Source organism: Brachyistius frenatus, unplaced genomic scaffold (genome assembly GCF_029030835.1).
Source record: "Brachyistius frenatus isolate BFR_SWC_R1_liver_20210118 unplaced genomic scaffold, ASM2903083v1 Contig_2, whole genome shotgun sequence".
Lineage (NCBI taxonomy): Eukaryota > Metazoa > Chordata > Actinopteri > Embiotocidae > Brachyistius > Brachyistius frenatus.
Window position 1 is genome coordinate 697,331 of NW_027210601.1, and position 20,191 is coordinate 717,521.

A 20,191-nucleotide genomic window follows, 5' to 3' on the forward strand; every position below is an offset into this window, starting at 1 on the left:
ACACACACACACACACACACACACACACACACACACACACACACACACACACACACACACACACACACACACACACACACACACACACACACACACACACACACACACACACACACTAAGGAAAGAGGGATACCACTGCAATATAATTTGTCTCTTGTGATGAATTCCTATCGGTGTCTCCTGAGACATCCAGCCTATGCTGACAAACCAACACATTTTTCACCCTCAGTCCACTGCTTCTCCTTCTCTCTCTTTCTCCGTTCTATTTCCCTCATACTCGAGTCAATTGATTTTTCACGCCCTCCTCTCTTTCACCTTTCCTCGATAAGGAGAAGAAAAAAAACACCCACAGCCCTGCAATGTGGCCAATGGCTGTTGGGATCACGATGGTTATATGAAGAAAATGTGATGCCGTTAGCTTTGACTGCTTTATGTTTTTCAGTTGGAGCAAAAAAAAAAAAAAAAAAAAGTTACTTTTGAATGCTTAGTGTGTTGATTTCCGCACATTTCTTCACATGGCCTCCTACTGTTCTGCTGTACAGATGAATCACACTGTCTTTTTTTCCTTCTCCTTAAAAGAATCTTCTCGTGCTTTTCCATTTTTTTTTTTTTTTTATAATAATTGAAAGTTTCTGATCTTTCAGGATTTAAAACACAAAATATAAACTTGCTCAATTAAATGTTTCTTTCTAAAACATGGAAAGAAAGACATCATTTTGAGTTTAGTGTCACAGAAACAGATCTGGGACTGAAGATAAAAGAACAAATACAAGAAACTACAGTTAAACAGAGAACAGGACAAGCAGGCAGAAGAAGGAAAAATAAAAGTAGGACAATAAAAAACGAGCGAGAGGAGGAAAGGTGGCGAGACGTAGAGAAAGAAGGGGATCTGGGAAAAATCAGTTAAAGGAACGAAATACAGGTGAAGGAAAAAGCAAAAAAAAGTCACAGTTGTTCCATTTCCTGCCTGTCTGAAGTCGGCTCTAAAAATTGAAAACAGTGGCGTTCCCTAATCTCCCATCACCTGCACAGTGTATTCAGTGTCTGATAAACCGCCCTGCAACCCTGAACTACTGCACACACACATTCACACACACATTTGAATATGAAAGGGTCGCCTTGCTAAAGAGGAACGGACACACATGCGGCTCCATATGAACGGAGGCCGTTTGTGTAAACTGTATAATTGAACTTTATCTGAAGTCATGATAGGTTCGCGCTATCTGTGTTGATATTTAAAAATACCGGCGCAGTAGCAGTGGTGGTTGGAATAACAATCCTTTGGAAAAACGATATGGGATTCAGTTCCTGCCGAGTGAGTCGCCTCAGATTCGGCCTGCTGTGGGAAAGAAATGAGGCTGCCGGGCAGATGTCATATCCGGGAATGTGTCGGCGTGCAGTAGATCACACTGTATATTCCTGATTACTTAGTCACGGGCCTTATCTGTAAACTGCCACATGGCTACTTGACAGTTGGCTTGGCCCTGCCTTCACTGTGTCCCCCTGTCTACCTCAACATCCCTGTTTTGTTTTTTTTGTTCTTTTTAAGTCGTGTATATTTACATTTTTCTCCTCATCTCTTCTTTCTTGGTGTCAATCTGCCATCTTTTTTTCTTTACTACAGAGCAAAGTCTCATGTTTTTTGCCAAAATATGAACACTTTTCAGGATAACTTCATAATTAATGTAATATATTGGTTTTTAAATGTTCTTCTGAGTTCAGCAATTTGGACACAAGAGTGGTGTAAATGAGATGTTTGCGATGTGTAATAAAACTCTTGTAATTCTACTTGCGTACGATGTCAGCCACAAATTTCAGGTCGGACGCACCAAAAGAAAAAAAAATCTGGAAACAGTCCCACTTCAAAAGTAATCACTTCAATTACAGGAAAGTCCTTGTTTTTAGTCACAGCAGCGCTCAGGAGGTCATTATCAAGCCAAACGAGGAGTCTAGTACGAAATGTGTCATTTAAACAAAGTGTTAGAGAATCAATTTCATCCCAGCAAAAAGCGCTGTTGGTAAAGAAAACCTTCTAATCATCAAACATGCAATATTTGAAATGACTATCGAGGGTTTAAAGTTTTTCACAATTGCTAAGACCTATTTATTGAAACATTCAACCCTTTTCTCAAAACTGTAATGACAAAAACCTGTTTTCAAATTCACAAAACCTTTGACTTTTTCTAACTTCTCTAAATCTGTGGATTATGTTGGACACAGTGAATCTGCTGATGTTGAGTTGTACTCTTTGTCCTGCTTCCCTCATTATCTCGCCACGAACAAGAACATGGTCCGTCACAGTAATTCGTATTTCATTAGAAATGTCTCTTCCTCTCCCCCCTCCTCTTCCTCCTCTTCCTCTTCCTCTCCCTCTTCAATAGTGTCTGTCCATTGTTGATATGAACAACCCGTGCACTCTGAACTGGCTCATATTGGTTTTTGCAACAAGTGTGATCAGTTTTGAGTCGCTAAATTTGCGCTTTAACGGTGTTCAACTTTTTCTACCCGTGGTCACCATTATGCATCACGAGTGCATCACAATGCAAAATGTGTTTCACAAGAATATGTTTCGATTTTTGCAAAAAGAATCAATGAGATCTGCAAATTGTGTCGAACTTGGTGAAAAACAGTTCATGGTTTTGCCAAAAGAGTGTGTGATTCAATATAAATAGGTTCAGGCCACTGAGTATTTGGTTCAGAGAAGGGGGTCTAGTGTTTTAGCAATTCAGAAAAACTTGATTTGCATTGAAGATAAGACTTTCTAAATTGTTGTCAATAATCTTTCATTTTAACTCATTTTAAACTTTTACATTTTTTACAATGACTTTTGTGAATGCTGGACTTTCACTTGTAATGCCTTCACATCGTATTGGTGCAAGAATCTGGGTAATTCTTCCCTCGCTGAGATCACGTTGTGTCCCCATGTGACTCCACCCACTTCCAATAACCTTGATGACACCACAGATTCTTGTTCATGGAACTAATTGCGACACAAGGCCTCATTACCCAGTGGCGCTCGGCCTCCCATGGGCTGCTCTACCCATCTTTCCCAGGACGTGCTTCCCGGACACCTGTGTGACCGACCTTCTTCTGCAAAGAGGTTGATTTAAAGATAAAAAATTAAAAAAAAGTTACCTTGCAATTTCCTGGTAAACTTTTTAATGTCACGACGTTCTAGTGCGACGTTACGAACTGTGACCTTTTCTCCCTGCGTTGTCCCTGTTGCACCTCGTGTGATGTCACCACCAGTCATTTAAAGACTGATTTACAGTCAGACCACGTGTTATGAGTTATTATCTCATTTGCATTAATAAAAGAAAAGTGCGATTGTAATAAATCTACTAACAAATCACAAACAGGCTATCATAGAAATACTAATGAAGGCAATAAAAACAATCCATCCACAGATATTGTTGGAGCGTATCTGTAATCTGATTTCATTATGAAATGTTGGCGTGATTAACGCCTGGCAGCTAATCATCTCGTAAAGGCGATGACGATTCTCTGAATAAAGCAGAGGGTGATGCCTGCTCCCCTGCACACATTTGAAACACTCTGTATCTATTATTGTCACCACTGCTGTGGGTGTAGGTGTCGGGATGCATGTGTGTGTGTGTGTGTGTGTGTGTGTGTGTGTGTGTGTGTGTGTGTGTGTGTGTGTGTGTGTGTGTGTGTGTGTGTGTGTGTGTGTGTGTGTGTGTGTGTGTGTGAACACGACATGTCCTTGTATATGTGTGTGTGTGATCTATATGTGTGTGTAGGCGTGTATCTCTCTCAAAGACACATTAACACCTTTTCACTTGGCAGCGTTTACAGGGTTCCATCTTGGGAATAACACGGCTACGGTACAATACGTCTGGGACCTGCAGCCTACTGTTATCAAACACCCTCTTTCTCCTCCAGCGCCTCTCTCCTCCTCTCCTCTCCTCTCCTCTCCTCTCCTCTCCTCTCCTCTCCTCTCCTCTCCTCTCCTCTCCTCTCCTCTCCTCTCCTCTCCTCTCCTCTCCTCTCCTCTCCTCTCCTCTCCTCTCCTCTCCTCTCCTCTCCCTCTCCCTCTCCCTCTTCCTCTTCCTCTCACTCCTCCTACACTTCTCCCTAAATCCCAAAGGGTGTCAAAAGATTACTGAGGCATTATTCAGAAGGAGGAAGAAGGGGAGGGACAGCACAGGTGTCAAACTGAGAACTGCTGACTCTCCTAATTGCGACTTAAACCTCTGATACTCCTTTCACAAGACATACTGTACACATGACAGCTCAGTCACACTCCTGAACTACACCAAATTACAACCAGTATCTACCAGGTAAAAGCAAAGCTGATCCACGCGTGCACACTTTATATTTCTTTCTTTCTCATTCTTTGTTTCCTTTTGCTTACGTTCTCCCTTTTAAGCTTGAACTATGTTCATTTAGTCATTACACTTCTGGTGTAAAATCCCAGTTCACAAAGTCAGCTCCCAAGAGGAGGACTGAGGAGGAAAGGCCAAGTGACCCTGCCTGGTGTTGCTTTGAGCATTGTCACTTTGCTAGTCAGCTAAATCTGAAATCTAAAACATCTCTTTCTCTGGCAATACCAAACCATCATTTTAAACATCAGTCACGTGACTTTGCTCCCACCGTGTCTCCTCCATCTGTGCAACACCTCATCCTGCTTCATATATGTCTGTTTTGGAGTCACAATGACTTCACTCTTTAGCAGAGACGGAGACGAAGTTATAGTTCACGGGGTACGTGGCTCACAGGGCCTGACGTAGGCTACACGCACACCTTGTACTACTTTCTGAAATCCGCTTAGAGGACGCATCTACTGGAAGACGCATTCCCAAACTATGGTCCATTAACGTTTGCACATTTGAGCGTTTTTTTTTAAATTTGTTTCATAGACGAGTTGTAGAGATGCAGGTAGCGAAGGAGCCTTTTTGCGCAGCCTCGCTTCAAATTCAGCGTCCATTTTCCTTTTCTGCTGCATAGCTCCCCTTTTTGTGTGGTGGCTGCACGGACAACAAATTGGCAGTACACGGATGTCCGCACAGAGCCAACATGCACACCCTGTGATGACGAAATGTTCGCCTCAGACTCTTGCCTACTCGCGGTGAGTATAAAACCAGCGTTAGCTCTGTCGAGATGAGTAACTGGACTGTCTGTCCACTCGTCACCACATGATGGCTGTGATGTACAATTATGGTGTTTGGTTTCTGAAAGACAATTTTTACTGCATTTGTTTTGTTATTTACTCACCTTTGCGTAAATTTGTATTTTTTTTTTAATGAACCTGCCGAAATTTACACGTTCATGTATTCAAGCAGCTCATGTGGAATATTCATCTATTACCTGCTTCGCTGCCGGCTCTGCATACACTGCTGTGATTTACATTCATTCTTACTTCTCATGGTCAGTGTTCCTGATCAATAATGCAAACACGGGGCCAGGAGTGGCGATGCTGCTGATTGAAGCGCGTTGCGTTGGCAGAGGGCAAACGGGGACAAACTGCATTTGTGAAATGGAGCAGAAGCTTTTCTGAAATAAAAAAATTCTCTATAAATCCTATTATTAACAAATCCCATGTGGGGACCGACTCAGGTAGCCTACTGGACGTCTAGTCAAGTGTCCCGCATCATCCCATCTGGTGACGTGTTCCTTTATTACCATGTCTGCATATTTGACTGTTTTAACTATCACATATTAGAAAATCATTTCACCTTTTTAAAAAATATATAGGACTTTATAATTATTCAAGATTTCCAGAGAGCACAAAACGGACCGTTTGTGTGCGTGTACCTAATGGACTGTGAGGGGAGACAGAGTGAGCGAGGCTGTTGGTCTCTGTCCTTGGTGAGTAATGACCACAGAGGAGGACAGATGATCATGTTCATCAGCTCCCCGAACTGAGGCGACCAGCCCCCCTGCTGGGGAGGATCAGTCAGGCTGATGGCCTATAATCTGTGGGCGAGTGTATGTTTATGCATGCGTGTGTGTGTGTGTGTGTGTGTGTGTGTGTGTGTGTGCGTGTGCGTGTGTGTGTGTGTGTGTGTGTGTGTGTGTGTGTGTGTGTGTGTGTGTGTGTGTGTGTGTGTGTGTGTGTGTGTGTGTGTGTGTGTGTCTGTGCGAGCCTGTAAATAGAGAGAGAGAGAGAGAGGAGGGATAGAGAGGGGGCTGCATGACAACTGTGATGATGAGTCTTACCGTTGATTATGAAGTGTACAGGGGGGAGCGGTGCAAATTGTATGAGTGCATCTGCACACCGTTGCACAGCGGGGGGAGTCTGAGTTTTAAAAAGTACTTACATTTATTCGAGAGCCGCTTTATGTCCGGCCATTGCGGGGCTTACTTGAGGGGAAAATTAAGTGTGCTGACCAGGCTTTTCATTAGCACGTCATTAAAGTTTGAAAAGTAACTAAATAGCCAAGGTTGGTGGGACGAACAGAAGAGCTGCCAAGTGGCGGATATCATGAAGGCAATCCCATGGCCAGTTTATGTTTTTGAGGAAGTTTCAGCTTTAAACTTTGGACTAAATGAAAGAAACATGAACTCTGCATTCAGGAAGCTACCATTTCAGTTTAGTAATAAAAAAAAAAGGATGGAAAGATGATCTCATACAATAAATAGACTGATGAACACTTCTGATGTCAATGATTAAAAATTTATCTAGAATTGCACATTAGTGGGTCATTGTAATTTGCTGAGCCACTTAAATTGCTCTTAAAAAGAAATAATTATATTGAATAAAACTGCTATTAATTAAAGCAACTGAACACCATTTCTGTGTTCCTTATCAAGACTCGCAGTCTGTAGTTATTAATGAACCATGTGAGGATTTTTTATTTTTTTAAACACCATGTAGTGAAGAGGACTCTTTCAATCTACTGCAGCCTTCTCTTTTCAACATTCAGAAAAGACTATCGATCTGAGATTCAACCTGTGTTCACATCACCAGTTCTCTCCTCGCAAAAACAGCGTCTGGCTTGTCAATCGACAATAAGCTGTATTGCTTTCCAAGCTAAACTGAGAGTGATCAATTCGGCGCAGCGCCGTGTGCACGCTTTCTTTCTGCATGTGGCTATGACAGTGAGAGAAAAACCTCCGGGGACTTTTAAGTGCAGTCTTTGGGTTACAATGATGCAAACCCTTGAAACAGCATTTTTCCATCTTTTAATTCATCGTGCTCAATTACTAGCTGACAGTGAGGCGCAAACAAATCCAGTGGAAAAGCAATAATAAGCCACTCACTTGGTGCAGAAAACTATGAACATGTCGTCTTCCCTTAAGGAGCATTAAATCAATAAAGTCCCTGGAGGAAGAAAGGGATTTTCATTAGAGGGATGATCTCAAGTCAATTAGTGGATTGAAAGGAAAAGTGTGATATGATCAAGTGTATCAGCTCTGCTGATTAAAATCTGCTGTCACTATAAATATTAGGTGAACATTTTATCCCAATAAGCTTGTTGATATTTCTTTGCATCAACCAAACACAGCAAATTCAAACATTTTCTACTTTTACATAAGGGGCTTTATGTTTTTGTGTAAATTTAGATGTCAGCTAAACTTATATATAAAATATAGTTTACGAGTTTGTCATGATTGTGAAAAACAGCTAAAGTATTGCTAATGAATATAATTGAAAATGCAGTTTTTGTTGTTTTCCTGTCTTTTCCAATATTCAAGGAACTGTCTGTCATTTTTTTTATTTTTTATAGTTCTTCCAAAGTGTTACTTTTGTTCCATTTTACACGTCATGTTAAACTCTTTTAACAACTAAAATGAAATGTTAATACTAAATTTAAGACCCCATGCTCCCTTCTTAAAGACCACAACAGAGAAGTCTTATTCTCACTCTGCAATCACCAGGATATAACCACCATAATTTATTTACGAACTCGCTTCACTGTTTATAAACGACAGATCTATGTGGAAAAAGTGCACTACTGCGGTGTTGCCTCTGTTGACTATAGTGGAAACACCTGGCGTGGACATTTCACGTCGCAGTTGCTTGATAGGTCGACCCTCTCTTACCCTCGACTCCACATCCTACTCCATTGCCCTCGGCCAATGTCAATCTCGCCGACAAAACCCTCCCCCGAGATATCAAATAGCCCGCGTGGCTCCCTGGCTCCCGCACTACTTGCCCAGACGGCAATCCGCTCCATTCAAACACCGAGTGCGTCTCTGCTGCGGTGCGTTGCGCGCAGGCTGGAGAGAGATGACAAGAGCCCCGCGGAACTGGCCAAAGAAACATGGATCTCCGTAAAACGCTGGTTTCGGTCCTTTGGATATTATTGCTGAACGAAGTGAAAGACTGTCACGCCGAAGAAGGTATGTGGAAACGTGCTCTGTGTGGTTTCGGTTGTTCCCAAAGTGGTTCACGGTGGCAGACGGCGTTGATCGGCAGACAGATGTCCGCGGCGGAGATAGTTTGGCGGTTTGCGATTGTCCAGTGATGAGAAGCAGGTTCCCTTTCTGCACCGATGACAGGACATTAATGTTAGTGGACTCAGAGACGGACATGTAATGTTGTTGTTTTTTTTTAAAACACACTGCGTCGTAAATAGGAAATCTTTAGCCTGATTATGGAGAGAAGCGTTTCACAGGATGACAGATTTACGCATTTGTGCTCAGTGAACTCCAAACGAGGAATCCCGGAAAAACCAAAGGATCTGAACAAATATCTCCTATTTGGACTGTTTTAATTTTAGTCTCACAATTCATTATATCAAAATCCATAAACATGACACTTTAGTACAATACCTTATTTAAGAAAACCCACAGAACTGGTTAGCCTATTATTAGCAGAAACGCAGCAGAATTGGATCGTCAACCGAAAGACAGACAAGTTTAAAGATTTTTCTCTCAAAGTGTGTGGACTGCAGTACGTTTCTAATCCCACACAGAGCCAGCGTCTGCCTTAATATTTAGTTATGATTTTTCAAAGAGGAACAAGTCGGTTTGATTCAGGCAGCTTCGTCCTCAACCTTGTTAGAAGAAAGAAATCCCCGGTCTGTAGCCTACATAAGGCTTTTGTCCCATCTTCTCTGTGCAACTGGTTTCTTCGTCTTTTCCTACTCTAACAGCCAGTGATTCTGTGGTAGGGACGACGGCATGCACTATAATCTGATGCCTGATCTCACTGGATGCAACGGGTCTCCCCCGTTTTCAGCTCACTTCCTCTCGAAGAAGTATTTTCCTCCATCAGTTTTTGAAACAGAGAGCACTAGTAGGTAATTCCTCTCTCTATCTGTCCGCGGGATTAAGCCAAGAATTAAAACAGTGATGTAGGGGAACAATGTGTGAGTCACTGAGCATTGTATCATGATTTACTACCGATGCAGAAGGGGGATTTGCTTGTTTAATTGCCCCTGTGCATTTTCACTGAAGTGTGTGGGGGAGCTGGGAAGGTGCTGCTCTCCTCCAACGATCCAGCAGCCCGTTGGCTGATTGCCACTGATACTTTCAGCACACTCACAAGTTAGCCAAGATGTAGTAAAGGAATGCAACTTGTATAATTTCAAACCTAATGGAATCTGCTGGAAGTGTGTGTGTGTGTGTTGTGTGTTTCCGAGCGGCCTGTTGAGGTGTGAAACCGGGAGTGATCCGAATCACCTGTGCGATTGTGAAGTGGAAAATAGCGTAATGGTTTTAGACCCCCTGGCTCTTTTTAAAGAGGGACTGTATTGGCAAGACACAGCTGAGTGGATGTTGGCTATACCCACACATGCATGTACGTACCAACACTCTCCATCATCTGCTGCGCACACACGCACACGCATATACATATAGATATACATATATATATATATCTATACAGGAGGCTTTATGTACTCCAGAAAGTACATTTGGTACTCTTCACAGCCATACATCGACATACATTAATATCGTACTGGCAGACACGTAACTCGGGGTTAAATGCACACACACATTTGGCATGTACACGCTTGCGCCCTCATGCAATCTTTCTCATGCCACACAAACACTTGTGCACAGATGCATTGTGTGACATTTTCTTGTACTTGAGAGCTGATTTCTACACACACGCACACGCACATACACACACACACACACGCCGAGGCGCTTGCACATATGAACACTCGCATATTTGTGCTGCCTTTTCGTTTGCACACACTTTCTCTCGAACATTGGATGAAGCACACATGCACTCTATGCCAGATTGATTCGGTTCCCTGAAATGCTGGGTAGCCGGATTTGGATGCTAGATTTTGTTTAATTGATGTTGTGACAGCGATTAATTGCTGTGAAAGCAATGTGCTCCTGAAGGCTGGTGTTGGCAGTGATTCTTCTCGCTGTTCGTAAGGATTTGGGAGTAGGAAGAACATCCGAGATTTTTGCCCCCTTTTTTAAATTTTTTTTTTAAAATTCTCTTGTCATTATATCCACATTAAATGAGGCAAATTTACCTGCCTGTTTATGTGCATTCTGTTAGTGTCAAACAAGCAGTGTGTTTGCATTTGGTCATTTGTCCCTCCCCTATCTGGGAATTTGGGAGCATTGGTTAAAGCCTCCTATTATGTTATATTATATTACAATGTTTGTGTGGCTCTTTGATCAGCATTCATGAATTTTTTTTCTATTCAAGACGTTATTTGTGGATTTACGTGTCCGTTTTTGTTTGTCTGTGCTCTCATTTCACTTCTTCTCAAGTGCCAACGCCGTTTTCTTGTGTTGCTTTAATGTGCGACTCCATTCTTACGTTTGTTGTTCTTTCCTGTGTGTGCTCCTTCTTCTTCTGCCTTCAGTCTTCCTGCTTTCCTTTGTTCTGTCCTCTCGTATGTCTTCTTCTCTTCTCCTCTCTCCTCTTCTGCTCCTTCTTCCCTCCTGTACATGCCTCCTGCAACCTTAGCTGACTTGGCAAACGTTAATACGACTGGGGGTTGGAGGGTGTGTGTGTGTGTGTGTGTGTGTGTGGGGGGGGGGTCGTCTGACAGGCCGGGTGTCCACCATCCCACACAGGCAACTCGCACACAGTCAATACTAGCCACTCCTCCTCCCTTCAGGTTGCTTTTCTCATTCCCCCACGTCTCACCGCTAACACACCTTGGCATCTCATCGGGATCTCATTTACTTCCCCTCTCCTCCCTCTCTCTCTCTCTCTCTCTCTCTCTCTCTCTCTCTCTCTCTCTCTCTCTCTCTCTCTCTCTCTCTCTCCCCCTTCCTCCCCCTGCATCCATCCATTCTGCAGCAAGCTGAGAGAGAGGGCGTGAGCCAGGTACAGAACAATAGAGGCAGCGCGAGAGAGGAGCACCGTGATCGGGAACGTGAACATCTCAGAAACCTGTGGGTTTATCCTGTTTGTGCAAGCGGAGCTTTGTTTGATCCCTCGTCGTGTCAGAATGGCCGGAGTGACTTCACGGCACGATGTTCTTGGCAGGCGTGCAGCCTATTGTTTACCTGCCGCCTTATTGTGCTGGTGCGCTTCCAAAAGCTCTCGTGTCACTCTTAATTTCAAATTTTACAGCTGACATTTTCCACCAGGATGCTTTGTGATGCTATAAAGTTCCAGTATTTACCGCTTCAAGCCCAACGCTTTAGGAAACGCTGACAATGTGACCGGCCCTCAGTGCTCTAATAAACTCACTCTTACATGAAGCCCAATCCTGTGTAGTTTCACTGTAAAACAAATTCACCTCTTGGTTTCTTTCTGTCTTATCTTAAAGGTTAGATGTACTGTGAAAGATTGAACTGAACTGAGCTCTTTGTGAAAAGGTTTCTTTTCTGGTTCTTGTATGATTGCAATCCAGCACATTTTCCGGAGGAATCACTCGCGTGTTAGACGATTCTTCTGATGAGATTTCTGTGCAGGTGTCGGTGAAGAACATCTTTTCTGTAGTGGGGTGGATTGGTGAGATTTTTAAGGTGATGGAAAGGTCTGCAAAGTGTTCAGTTTCTTGGCTGTAGACCGCAGCTTAAATTTTTTTCCAACGTACCCCGAGTTTGAGTGTTGGTGTGGATGCTTAGCCAATGATCTTGTAACTTAGCAGGAGTTGTACTTTCTTTTCATTTCGTCCAGTTTCTCATGTTTTGTCTCTGTACGTTTATGCTTTGCTGAAGCCATAAGGTTTAAGGCATGAGGACAACTTTTTGGCCAAGTTGCAACATATCGTTTTTCGCATGCTCATATAACCTCCGTATCTATTGCCCATTTATATTTCCATTGGTTTTACATGCAAGAGTGACACCTCTTGAAACTGAATTGTGTTTGGTCTGAAACTTTACAGACCAGTAATGTTAGCTTTTTAATTTATTTTTCTCCGCGGCAGTCTTTTCGTAAACATAAACAGGCATGTATTCTATGATAAAGGTTGTACACAACACTCTCTATATACATCTTAAACTTTCTCCTTAACACAGTCCTCAGTTTAACAAAAATAAAATGTATGAAATATACTGACATTAAACCTTTAAAGAATGTCGACAATAAACGCCATTGAGTAGCTTCATGGGAAACGTAGTATCCAGTGTTTCCATCTGAGCCTCTGCTGCTTTGCTTTTGAAAATTATTTTTAAAATGCGTCTCTTGTACGCCTTCCAACTTTGTAGAAATGCAACACTACATTGCTGGAGTACTTGTTTAAAGCATGCAGAGAGGCAGATTGTAGCATCAACAAAGCAGGACAACCACTTACTTAATTATTTTTTAATGCTGGTGAAATAAACCCTGTTATATTTAGATGCAAAGCCACACTGCTTACTGTTGACTTGAAAACGAGTTAATTAAAGTGAATGTTTATCATTAAACACCACTCATGTCATATGATTACTAAATCTTATAATTACTACTTCGAAACGGCCTGATTGACTAACACCGGGTTCATCATGCCAGAGGAGAAGCTTGCTACCCTCCCAGGCATCAGTTGGGACGAATTGCCTGTAATTGATGCAGCGTTAATTCTGCTCTGCTGCCGCGGCCCGGGACCGACGCACTGGTCCATCTTCGGCTGCCAAGGACAGCCTTGGACCCGTACATGTTGGATCAGACGACTGTGACCTCTGCGAGTGATTTGTGAAGATGACAGGCCTGGCGTCGCGGCATTCTCTCGTCAAGGCCTCGGCGACTCATTTTCAGGCGAGACGAGTGGCGAAAGACGGGAGTGTGGAGAAATGAAAGGACGGCGGGGGAGGAAGAAGGAGTCTCGTCCAAAAAATTCTACATTACAAAGATGAGGTGTCTCGGGTCGAGGGGTGAGGATGGAGGAACAGTGGGTGAGGGAGTGACAGAAAGAAAACTGGAGAGGAGTAAAAGCAATTGTGAGAGAGCGGGTGACGAGGTAATTGTAATCTGCCACCACCGCTTTTGTTCCACGACTCTTGTAAGTTGCATGCAATCAAGCAGACCAAGGGTTAGTCCGAGAAGTCAGTGCGGCAGCTCAGCCACGTCCTTATTTACCTCCCGCTCCGCTGGACCACGTTGACTAAGACTGATAGACTGATGAATTGCATGTGTAAGAGAGAGTATGTGTGTCTATTGGATCCCGATGGGGTCATCTGATTTCTTTTGTTCGGGGTAAGGACATCACTACAGCATCGAGGCTATTCTGCTGGATTGGCAAGAACGAGCCATCGGAAGAGGGTGTGTGTGTGTGTGTGTGTGTGTGTGTGTGTGTGTGTGTGTGTGTGTGTGTGTGTGTGTGTGTGTGTGTGTGTGTGTGTGTGTGCGCGTATGTACGTGTGTGTGTGTGTTCACATGTGGGAGAAAAGATGGGGGTTTAGCAGGTGTTTCAGCCATATTGGACAGTTGGGAAGATAGATGAAGGAAATGCAGTCAATCAATCTATGCTGAAACATCTTCTTCAGCTGATTCCTGTGCATGTGATACGACTTCCTGTGTGTTCTCACATATTTGTTCACATTAGGCTGCAACCATTTTGTGTGGAGGAAAATTTCTGCATATTTCTTGTTTCACCTTTTAATAATGCAAAAGAACTGAGAAGCATCCTTCCAAAACATTGGGAGGATGTAACCAAAGTGCAGTGTAGGTTCACTATCTTGAGTTTGACATTGTACATTGTATTAGAATAAGATTAAATGTTACTAATTTAAATAGGAGTTATTTGAATTATTACAGCAGGGAAAGTAATTCAGCAAGGAAAGGAAACTAAATGAGCTCTGAAAATACAGACTAAACTCAGCAATGACCTTGAAAGAAGGGTAAGTAGATTATATTTTAAAAAGTCGAATAATGGTTAACCAAGTAGTTGATTATCTGATAAGTTGAAATAATCAACAGCTTTTTTTTTAGATCATTTTTAATGCAACAAAAATAATATATTCCAGTTTATAAAACATGCAGGTTTTCTGCTTTTTCTGTTTTAAATCATTGTAAAATTAGTATGTTTGGGTCTTGTACTGTTTGCAGACATTAGTCTAAGTTCAGGAGTATTGTGATGCACATTTTTGCACTTTTCTGATATTCTGTACATTTTAAACAAGCAGTCAACTAGTTGAAATTAAAAATGAACTCAATAATTGTTAAAGTCAAAAATATAAAATTTGCACTTGTCTGTTCGACAAGTTAAATTGATTTATCAAATAACCAAACATTTGAACTGATTTACTTATTAAAAGCTTTAAACACAGCTACATACATACATACATACATACATACATACATACATACATACATACATACATACATACATACATACATACATACATACATACATTCATTAGTAAAGGTGGAGCTGCAATAAATTATTATTTTCATGATAAATTAATCTGACAAGCTTTTCTTTTTTCTTTGTCTTCCGATCTATAAAGTGTCATGAACTGATCAAATGAAACAAAAGAGTCCATTACAATTTCCCTAAGTGCAGGATGATGTCATTACTTTGCTTATTTGTCAGACCGACAGTCCAGACATGTTCAGTTTCCTACACTTCATACCACGCATGCTGCAATCACTCACATTTGCAACATGGTCTTTTTTTTGGGGGGCTGTTTACTATTTTTGTTTAAATGGTAGATTAAAAGAATAATCATCTATCCTCATAGTTTCTCATTCATGTCCAACTAATTGATTAAATATCTATATAGATATATATCTATATATCTATATCTATATCTATATCTATATAATATATCTATATCTATATACAAAACAACAACGATCTTGAAGAGTCCTTAAGCCCACTATGAAGAATAAACCAGAATTGCTTTAGCAAATGCACATGTGCTTTCATGCCAAAACCTTATGTAAACATCCCAAGGGCCTGTTCTCTAAAGGTTCTTCAAAGGTTATATGCAAAAAAAAAGTATGCTAAATATAAAAGAAAAAATTTAATTAAACATATCTCCCACCACCCACACTGCCAGATTCTGAGAGTTCAGGACCATTTCTGCCTGATACTTCCACGGATTCCTCGAACACATTACTCATCTTTGCTGCTTCTGTTGGGATACTAATGGATTAGAGGAGTATTTGTTGGCAGGCTTTTCAGTCCTGAGGTGTCTAAAGTTGATGGATGTCACTGCCGTGTGTTTGTGCAGAGCTGTAGTTGTGCTCTTGGCAGAACTTTCTGCTCAGGGTGTTTTGCATTGAGAGTAAACAGTGGCTGCATTAACGTGAGGCTCGATGTGGGTGGGCACGTTGGGAATTGAACTGACAACTCGACGGGGCTCAGTCAGTCTGCCACCCTCACACTCCCAGCATTTCATTTAATTTCCTGTTGTTTTTTTTTCCAATGGTGAAAACAAAATCACCCACTCATTTGGGCTTTGCCATGAAAAACACATTCATCAGGGTAGATTTATCGAGGCAAGAAGGATTCCAAGCTTGTAAGAGTTTCTTATTTCCATCTGTAGTTAGACCTACAGTCTCTTCAAAACCCATTTGGTTCCACCAGTTTGTTCAATTTCCTCCTTCACCACATCAAGAAGCTGTTTTTCCAAATTTTCACTTGGTAAATGACCTTTTATGGACTCAGATTGGCTCGCACCTGTGCCTTTTCACCATGCACGCTCTGTTGCATCAATTTCCTCAGAATCGGGGAGCAGCTTTAAAGCTTTGGAGAGGAAAATGTTAGAAAAGGGAAGTGTAACCTGAGGTTAAACGTGTTGCCCTCCCTTTCACATGTTGGCTTAGAGACCATCAACCTCAATTCAGCCTGGTTTAGGCAGTCCCATCACACTGTGGTGGAGGTGACAAGGGTCTGGGAATGTGTATAAAGCACACAAACGCACACATTCACTACACACACAGCATTTGGCCTCAGGGATTATAGGCTGTGATATTCTTTGTTTTTATGTTGAATTCAGACATTTGGTGGAGCAGAAATGATCTGATCAATTTTAAAATTTGATTCAGCAGCTGTCTGTCATTGAATTTCAACCCTTTATTCTTCCAATTCAATGACAGGAGGTAAATGACTAGATTCGGGTGACATTTTTACATCAACACAGTCTTTGACAAATGTGTGGATTAAATTAAATATTAGCCACACATTACAGCCCTATGAACAATTTATAGTAAAACTGGTTCAACAAGTAAATAATATAATCTGTTTTTGTGCCTGCCCTTTAGGGTAGTACATAGAAGCATTCGTCTGATCTGATGTAACTGATGGCAGGATGACATCATCGGTCTATGCCCTCCAAAACTAGTGAAAATTACTGTTAAAAAATAAGCCAGTTTAAAGACGTGACAAAATTTAAGGTTTGGTAAAGTTTCGACACTGTTGTAGGGAAAACAAATACTCAGTTAGGACTTGGAAAACATTGGTGGTAACATTTATTTATTTCCAGTTTCCATAAAAGTTCCGCTGGGTTGAGGTCAGATAACTTCATGACCAACAGCGCTCCTTGGTCTTATTTGGTGTCCATGTAGTTATTGCAGAGCTAAAAGGTTTGTTTGGGCTCAGTGTCCTGCTGCAGTAAGAATCCTTGTCTACAAAGGTGCTGGTAGGTCTGAGCCCACCCAAGTATTCGGCCTTCTTTCCCCTCCTGAAACTGATACTCCTTCTCTTCGACCACTACTAGACATCTTTCTTTTGACATACTTTTTTGCTGGTTGGAGTCATGTACTCTATGTTTTGCGAATCCTGTATCTTTGTTGCTTTTACAAAGTTTAATGTATTGATCTTTTGATGATGTGCTCACTTTTTGTTGTGCTTTAGATACAGCAGATCCAGTCTCCGCAAAGAGCTCTCGAGTGCCATCCACAGTCTAGTTGTGATTTGATGCTGAGAAAGCCCCTCTTTGCTCAGAATTTTTTTTTTTTTTTTTACTTCTAAACCTCTCTCTAAGGTCTGATGCCACGTTTTCAACATTATACTGCTACTTAGTAAGCACTGATCTGCTAGAAACTTGAGGTGAAGCCGAATTTACTGTGAAAGCGTTGAAAAATAGCTGCAAGTTAACTTGAACAACATTAGATGAGTCATCTGAAATCGGATCTTTTGTCCGAAGAAGTTTTCACAGTCAATGCCACACATCTGCCTCACTTTGATTGCTGACTAGAAATAGTGCAGAATCTTGAATATTTCCTCTTCATCTTGCATACCATACTTTTATGTTTCTAAAACCTCAAACTTTGAGTATTTCCCGCTTACGTACTTAAAAATGTGACAAATTTTGAATGACGTCTTAAACTTTTGAACCTCACTGTATGTTTTCTAGGGAACTTGCTAAAATGATGCCGTCTCACTCAATGTTTCAGTGTTTACCCATTTCAGTGTGTTTACATCAGTCTTAAATTCAGTTTTGCGTCATCCAGCATGCTTTGAAGCTTCAGACTGACTGCAGCTGAGGCAACATTGTCCAGCAGTCCATAGACAGTCGTACAAGAGTGGAGCGGGCCGATAAAAGGTTCCCGTCTTCTGAAAACACGATGCCCGTGCCTTTCGTGTGTCCGTGTCTCTAACCGGCTCGACGCTGTTCATGTTTTAAAGACACATGAGAAATCACATCCACTCAGGCTCGTGTTCTTATATTAATACACGTGTTTCTGGCAGTCTTGCTCTCGTACTCGTGCGTATGTATGTGGCGTGCTCTGAGACCCTTCACACTTCTGCAGTGAACTCTACGTGTTCCTGTCTCATCAGCCTCCCCCTCCTCATCCTCTGCTGTGTCACTGGCCTATGAACTCTGCCTTTTAATGTGCTTTTCATGTTGGACGGTCCTCGTCTGTCATGTGACCTTATGCCAGGAGAACTTGCATTTTTCTGTGCGCGGAGGACATCTGCTCTCTTCTTTGCACATGATTAAATGCCACATCATGCTTCTCTCTTACATCACCATCTTCTGTCCCTTTTTGTGTACAGCAGGGACTGGAAATGAAAGTTTAATTATATCCCATACATTCTGTGAAAACACTTTCCAAAGCTGTGTTGCGCAGGAGAACACAGCTTTAGATGAGTCATCTGAAATCGGATCAGAAATCGGTTCAGAAACCATAAAAATAGAGCATTTTTCTAATTGCAGGCAGATAACGACTTTGGCACTTACATTACTAGCAGGACAGAGCTGAGTCAAAATGCAGCACTTCAGAATTTCTGACTATTTCATGCTCGGGTTTGTTTTGATGAGTGTAGGCTCAGTGTTGCAAATCACGTCTTCCCTTAACTATCGTCCCAAAGGAAATCTGTCTTTAGACTTTAAACACACACGTCACAAGAACTGATGACGAGTTGCAATCTATGGTCGAAGACATAAAAGCAATATAATAATGTAATAACAATTCAGGCACTTTAAGTAAAGTGAGGATTCTTTCATATGTTTCTACACCGGGAGATTAACGAAGTGTTCTTAAATAATTCAAAAAATGTTTTTATTGATCCATTAACTTCATATAAAGTTTAGTAAGCAGTAAAAAAACAATGAACTTAATATTTGGTGCGCCTTCAAAACCAACGGACTTCTGGACTTGATATTCTTGTTGCTGAAGAAAGTTCTTTGATGTTCTTGATGGTTATGCATGATGGATAGGAATCTAAACATATAAAGTGCCTCCAGCTTTGACAAATTGTATAGATTTTTTAAATTGATATACTTATTCAAATTAAAAACTCCATCAGATCAAGCCAAAGGAAAAAAAATGCAGATGACCAACCACAAAAGTGGCCCCACTAGCTAAATGATCATTAATCTAACATATTATTGATTGAACATTTTAAACTTGTAATTTTCCTCATATTGAAAACAGAATCTCTCACCTAACTATCTGTAAAATGAAGAAGTCTCCCACTGAATAAAAATGCACCGCAGCATTAAGTGTCTGAAATGCCCAGAGAGAAGCTCTAACTAAATTACAGAAAGCTGCTTTTGATCACAGCAGGCAGCCAGATCATGCACTGACAAGACCTACATAGCAAGTTGTTTTAATAAGTGAAGGCGATTGATATTGATATAAAGATTTTTTTTTTTTAACGTTTCTGTTTATTACAACGACAAATGGCTTCCTTGTCTTTTCCTTTATATGTTGCAGTTTGTCAAAGCTATAGATTTGTAGCAGTGAAAAAAAAAGAAGAAAAAGAGTCCTGATCCTCCTACTCCTACTAAGAGATACGTGGAGTCTGTCATGTGAAGCTCAGAGACGGACACGCGTGATCAAACGTGCACAGGAGTGATTGACAGGCGTACGTCGCAGAGACAAACGCAGACTATTTTCCAGCCAGCGCCTGCCGGGTAGTTTCGTGTCGTCCTTCTCTTTTGCTTGTGATCCCTCCCTCCGTCCCGGCTCCGTGGTGGTAATGACCGTCATGTTGGAAATGTGTCCGGCTGGGCCTCGTAAACCATTACCCCCGCCGCCTCGGAAACCCCATTAATCTTTCTGAGAGGCGTTTGACCTTTCAAACTCATTAACCACAACCGGTGTGCAGACAGAAATCAACGTATACACACAAACCGTAGATGCACGCACACTCTTTCTCTCTCTCTCTCTCTGACACACACGTACAAACAAACAGCTTGCGCACTTAGGCAAACTCATGCGCGCACGCACATGCACAGGTGAGGTGCGAAGGCACTGAGGTGTGTCCAACTGCCAATATCGCCTTTACCAGGCTGCCATCTCAGCCACTCTCCCTCGCTCTTTATCTCTCTTGTCTCCCCTCTCCCGTCCTCTTTATCCCATCACTTCCTCGCCGTGTGGGTTTGGTCAGTGACCTGGAAAATTGCCCGACCTTTTAATACGCAGCTTCCTTGGTGATGAATAAATACATAAATCGCATGGCTCCAGCTCAGTCACTTTTAT

The 20,191-nt window shown here is 41.7% G+C and overlaps 1 protein-coding gene across 4 annotated transcripts in view; it reads left to right on the forward strand.

Annotated features, from left to right (window-relative positions):
* Positions 1-8,071: 8,071 nt before the first annotated feature.
* The window catches only part of LOC138617335 (ephrin type-A receptor 7-like), a 360,848-nt gene continuing 348,728 nt past the window's right edge, over positions 8,072-20,191 (forward strand). For 3 of the 4 annotated variants that reach the window (XR_011310655.1, XM_069692260.1, XM_069692273.1), the window contains exon 1: positions 8,072-8,307. Coding sequence is in view for 3 of the 4 variants with exons in the window: in XM_069692260.1 (XP_069548361.1) it covers positions 8,229-8,307 (79 nt within the window). In the remaining variant the exon portion in view is untranslated. The remainder of the gene's footprint in view (positions 8,308-20,191) is intronic. The other variant, XM_069692282.1, reaches the window with a different exon arrangement.